Source organism: Entelurus aequoreus, linkage group LG12 (assembly GCF_033978785.1).
Source record: "Entelurus aequoreus isolate RoL-2023_Sb linkage group LG12, RoL_Eaeq_v1.1, whole genome shotgun sequence".
In the NCBI taxonomy this organism is placed as follows: domain Eukaryota; kingdom Metazoa; phylum Chordata; class Actinopteri; order Syngnathiformes; family Syngnathidae; genus Entelurus; species Entelurus aequoreus.
In genome coordinates this window covers 203,024-209,023 of record NC_084742.1, presented here as the reverse complement: position 1 = coordinate 209,023, position 6,000 = coordinate 203,024, and the positions used below count along the sequence as shown (strand labels likewise).

General features: G+C 41.9%; 1 protein-coding gene across 1 annotated transcript in view; it reads left to right on the top strand.

Moving 5' to 3' along the window:
* Positions 1–581: 581 nt before the first annotated feature.
* The window catches only part of LOC133662554 (collagen alpha-1(I) chain-like), a 56,291-nt gene continuing 50,872 nt past the window's right edge, over positions 582–6,000 (top strand). Inside the window, exon 1 of the mRNA XM_062066669.1 lies at positions 582–890. Coding sequence (XP_061922653.1) covers positions 860–890 — 31 coding nt within the window. The 5' untranslated portion in view covers positions 582–859. The remainder of the gene's footprint in view (positions 891–6,000) is intronic.

The following is a 6,000-nucleotide window of genomic DNA, read 5'->3' as shown; positions in this document are numbered from 1 at the left end:
ATACATGTTTCACTAGTTTGTAGTATTTGTTAGTATGTATTTGTATACATGTTTCACTAGTTTGTAGTAATTGTTAGTATATACTTGTATACATGTTTCACTAGTTTGTAGTAATTGTTAGTATGTACTTGTATACACGCCTGACGTACTTTTTGCGTGTACAATGTTTGCGTGAGAGTGTCAAGAAGAAGATGACAACTTCCTGTCCTCAAACGCTCGCTGCTGATGTGACCCCCGCACCATGGCGGGGGTCGGGCGGGGTGGGAGGGGGGGGGGATGCCCACATTGTCTGGGAGTTTCCTTTGTTATTGAAAACTCTGCAGGCTGGATAAGAGGCAGCGCTCCTTTGGGAACATCTCAGCTGCACAGCCACCGCACACAGGGGGGGGGGGGGGGAGAGAGGAGAGAGAGAGACAGAGAGAGAGACAGAGAGAGGAGAGAGAGAAGAGGAGAGAGAGAGAGGAGAGAGAGAGAGGAGAGGAGAGAGAGAGAGGAGAGAGAGAGAGGAGAGAGAGGAGAGGAGAGAGAGAGGAGAGAGAGAGAGGAGAGAGAGAGAGGAGAGAGAGGAGAGGAGAGGAGAGAGAGGAGAGGAGAGAGAGAGAGGAGAGGAGAGAGAGAGAGGAGAGAGAGAGTTTGGCAGCCAAGGAGACGGCAGAAAAAAGTTTTTAAAGAGGAAGAAAAGCATTCTTGCCTTTCACTTTGAGGCAGGAAGACACAAAAGGAGCCTCGTGGTTCTCTTGCAGCAGACGTGAAGGACACTTTCATTGCACTGCATCAACCATATCAACGATATCAACCATAGCAGCGATATCAGCAGTATCGCATCCGGCAGAAGACACGGAACGTCTTTGGAGCTACGATGAAGTTTGCCTGCTTGATGCTCGCAGTCGGTGAGTCAAATACTGCTCAGTACCAGTACTCACTAGTAGTACTCTCAATGAATAGTAGTAGTACTCTCAATTAATACTATTAGTACTCTCAATGAATACTAGTAGTAATCCATGAATACTAGTAGTACTCTCAATGAATACTAGTAGTACTCTCAATGAATACTAGTAGTAATCCATGAATACTAGTAGTACTCTCAATGAATACTAGTAGTAATCCATGAATACTAGTAGTACTCTCAATGAATACTAGTAGTAATCCATGAATACTAGTAGTACTCATTGAATACTAGTAGTACTCTCAATGAATACTAGTAGTACTCTCATTGAATACTAGTAATACTCTCATTGAATACTAGTAGTACTCTCAATGAATACTAGTAGTACTCTCATTGAATACTAGTAATACTCTCATTGAATACTAGTAGTACTCTCAATGAATACTAGTAGTACTCTCAATGAATACTAGTAGTAATCCATGAATACTAGTAGTACTCTCAATGAATACTAGTAGTAATCCATGAATACTAGTAGTACTCATTGAATACTAGTAGTACTCTCAATGAATACTAGTAGTACTCTCATTGAATACTAGTAATACTCTCATTGAATACTAGTAGTACTCTCAATGAATACTAGTAGTACTCTCATTGAATACTAGTAATACTCTCATTGAATACTAGTAGTACTCTCAATGAATACTAGTAGTACTCTCATTGAATACTAGTAGTACTCTCATTGAATACTAGTAGTACTCTCATTGAATACTAGTAGTACTCTCAATGAATAGCAGTAGTACTCTCATTGAATACTAGTAATACTCTCATTGAATACTAGTAGTACTCATATTGAATAGCAGTAGTACTCTCAATGAATAGCAGTAGTACTCTCAATGAAAAGCAGTAGCACTCTCAATGAACAGCAGTAGTACTCTCACATAACAGCAGTAGTACTATCAATGAACAGCAATAGTACTCTCAATGAATAGCAGTAGTACTCTCAATGAATAGAAGTAGTACTCTCAATGAATAGCAGTAGTACTCACAATGAATAGCAGTAGTACTCACAATGAATAGCAGTAGTACTCTCAATGAATAGCAGTAGTACTCACAATGAATAGCAGTAGTACTCTCAATGAATAGCAGTAGTACTCTCAATGAATAGCAGTAGTACTCACAATGAATAGTAGTAGTACTCTCAATGAATAGCAGTAGTACTCTCAATGAATAGCAGTAGTACTCACAATGAATAGCAGTAGTACTCACAATGAATAGCAGTAGTACTCACAATGAATAGTAGTAGTACTCACAAACACTAGCACAGAGTAGTGAGAGGCAGTGACAGGTGCAGAAGAATGAGAAACACAAAGTGCTGAAAGATAGATGACAATTTATGTGTTTGCATGAGAAGAAAGTGACAAAAGAGATGATGTTGATGTCAAAGTTGGAATGAGATGATGTTGATGTCAAAGTTGGAATGAGATGATGTTGATGTCAAAGTTGGAATGAGATGATGTTGATGTCAAAGTTGGAATGAGATGATGTTCATGTCAAAGTTGGAATGAGATGATGTTCATGTCAAAGTTGGAATGAGATGATGTTGATGTCAAAGTTGGAATGAGATGATGTTGATGTCAAAGTTGGAATGAGATGATGATGTCAAAGTTGGAATGAGATGATGTTGATGTCAAAGTTGGAATGAGATGATGTTCATGTCAAAGTTGGAATGAGATGATGTTCATGTCAAAGTTGGAATGAGATGATGTTGATGTCAAAGTTGGAATGAGATGATGATGTCAAAGTTGGAATGAGATGATGTTGATGTCAAAGTTGGAATGAGATGATGTTCACATGGAAAAGAACCATCCGGATTGTTCTAGGGTGAAAGTGTAAAAGGCAGCATGTGTGATGGTATGGGGGTGTATTAGTGTGTGATGGTATGGGGGTGTATTAGTGGCCAAGACATGGGTAACTTACACATCTGTGAAGGCACCATTAATGCTGAAAGGTACATACAGCTTTTGGAGCAACATATGTTGCCATCCAAGCAACATTACCATGGACGCCCCTGCTTATTTCAGCAAGACAATGCCAAGCCACGTGTTACATCAACGTGGCTTCATAGTAAAAGAGTGTGGGTACTAGACTGGCCTGCCTGTAGTCCAGACATTGAAAATGTGTGCAGGCTAAAATATGAGAAGGGAGACTGTTGAACAACTTAAGCTGTACATCAAGCAAGAATGGGAAATAATTCCACTTCAAAAATGTGTCTCCTCACTTCCCAAACCTTTGCTGAGTGTTGTTCAAAGGAAAGGCCATGTAACACAGTGGTGAACATGCCTTTTTTGCCATGTGTTGCTGCCATTACATTCTAACTTCATGATTATTTGCCAAAAAGAAGAAAGTTTCTCAGTGTGAACATGAAATATCTTGCAAGACTGATCCAGTTACTGATGGAGATGTCATGTAGACATGTATCTATGTCTGTGAGCATGAAGTGATGAAGTCTGACTTCTGTGAGCATGAAGTGATGAAGTCTGACTTCTGTGAGCATGAAGTGATGAAGTCTGACTTCTGTGAGCATGAAGTGATGAAGTCTGACGTCTGTGAGCATGAAGTGATGAAGTCTGACGTCTGTGAGCATGAAGTGATGAAGTCTGACTTCTGTGAGCATGAAGTGATGAAGTCTGACGTCTGTGAGCATGAAGTGATGAAGTCTGACTTCTGTGAGCATGAAGTGATGAAGTCTGACGTCTGTGAGCATGAAGTGATGAAGTCTGACTTCTGTGAGCATGAAGTGATGAAGTCTGACTTCTGTGAGCATGAAGTGATGAAGTCTGACTTCTGTGAGCACGAAGTGATGAAGTCTGACTTCTGTGAGCATGAAGTGATGAAGTCTGACTTCTGTGAGCATGAAGTGATGACGTCTGTGAGCATGAAGTGATGACGTCTGTGAGCATGAAGTGATGACGTCTGTGAGCATGAAGTGATGACTTCTGTGAGCATGAAGTGATGAAGTCTGACTTCTGTGAGCATGAAGTGATGAAGTCTGACTTCTGTGAGCATGAAGTGATGAAGTCTGACTTCTGTGAGCACGAAGTGATGAAGTCTGACTTCTGTGAGCATGAAGTGATGAAGTCTGACGTCTGTGAGCATGAAGTGATGAAGTCTGACTTCTGTGAGCATGAAGTGATGAAGTCTGACTTCTGTGAGCATGAAGTGATGACGTCTGACTTCTGTGAGCATGAAGTGATGAAGTCTGACTTCTGTGAGCATGAAGTGATGAAGTCTGACTTCTGTGAGCATGAAGTGATGAAGTCTGACTTCTGTGAGCATGAAGTGATGACGTCTGTGAGCATGAAGTGATGACGTCTGTGAGCATGAAGTGATGACGTCTGTGAGCATGAAGTGATGACTTCTGTGAGCATGAAGTGATGAAGTCTGACTTCTGTGAGCATGAAGTGATGAAGTCTGACTTCTGTGAGCATGAAGTGATGAAGTCTGACTTCTGTGAGCATGAAGTGATGAAGTCTGACTTCTGTGAGCACGAAGTGATGAAGTCTGACTTCTGTGAGCATGAAGTGATGAAGTCTGACGTCTGTGAGCATGAAGTGATGAAGTCTGACTTCTGTGAGCATGAAGTGATGAAGTCTGACTTCTGTGAGCATGAAGTGATGACGTCTGACTTCTGTGAGCATGAAGTGATGAAGTCTGACTTCTGTGAGCATGAAGTGATGACTTCTGTGAGCATGAAGTGATGAAGTCTGACTTCTGTGAGCATGAAGTGATGACGTCTGACTTCTGTGAGCATGAAGTGATGAAGTCTGACTTCTCTGAGCATGAAGTGATGAAGTCTGACGTCTGTGAGCATGAAGTGATGAAGTCTGACTTCTGTGAGCATGAAGTGATGAAGTCTGACTTCTGTGAGCATGAAGTGATGACGTCTAACTTCTGTGAGCATGAAGTGATGAAGTCTGACTTCTGTGAGCATGAAGTGATGAAGTCTGACTTCTGTGAGCATGAAGTGATGAAGTCTGACTTCTGTGAGCATGAAGTGATGAAGTCTGACGTCTGTGAGCATGAAGTGATGAAGTCTGACGTCTGTGAGCATGAAGTGATGAAGTCTGACTTCTCTGAGCATGAAGTGATGAAGTCTGACGTCTGTGAGCATAAAGTGATGAAGTCTGACGTCTGTGAGCATGAAGTGAGGAAGTCTGACTTCTGTGAGCATGAAGTGATGACGTCTAACTTCTGTGAGCATGAAGTGATGAAGTCTGACTTCTGTGAGCATGAAGTGATGAAGTCTGACTTCTGTGAGCATGAAGTGATGAAGTCTGACTTCTGTGAGCATGAAGTGATGAAGTCTGACTTCTGTGAGCATGAAGTGATGAAGTCTGACTTCTGTGAGCATGAAGTGATGACGTCTGACTTCTGTGAGCATGAAGTGATGACGTCTGACTTCTGTGAGCATGAAGTGATGACTTCTGTGAGCATGAAGTGATGACTTCTGTGAGCATGAAGTGATGACGTCTGACGTCTGTGAACATGAAGTGATGAAGTCTGACTTCTCTGAGCATGAAGTGATGAAGTCTGACGTCTGTGAGCATGAAGTGATGAAGTCTGACTTCTGTGAGCATGAAGTGATGACGTCTGACTTCTGTGAGCATGAAGTGATGAAGTCTGACTTCTGTGAGCATGAAGTGATGAAGTCTGACTTCTGTGAGCATGAAGTGATGAAGTCTGACTTCTGTGAGCATGAAGTGATGAAGTCTGACTTCTGTGAGCATGAAGTGATGACGTCTGACTTCTGTGAGCATGAAGTGATGACGTCTGACTTCTGTGAGCATGAAGTGATGACTTCTGTGAGCATGAAGTGATGAAGTCTGACTTCTGTGAGCATGAAGTGATGACTTCTGTGAGCATGAAGTGATGACGTCTGTGAGCATGAAGTGATGACGTCTGTGAGCATGAAGTGATGACGTCTGTGAGCATGAAGTGATGACGTCTGTGAGCATGAAGTGATGACTTCTGTGAGCATGAAGTGATGACGTCTGTGAGCATGAAGTGATGCCGTCTGTGAGCATGAAGTGATGACTTCTGTGAGCATGAAGTGA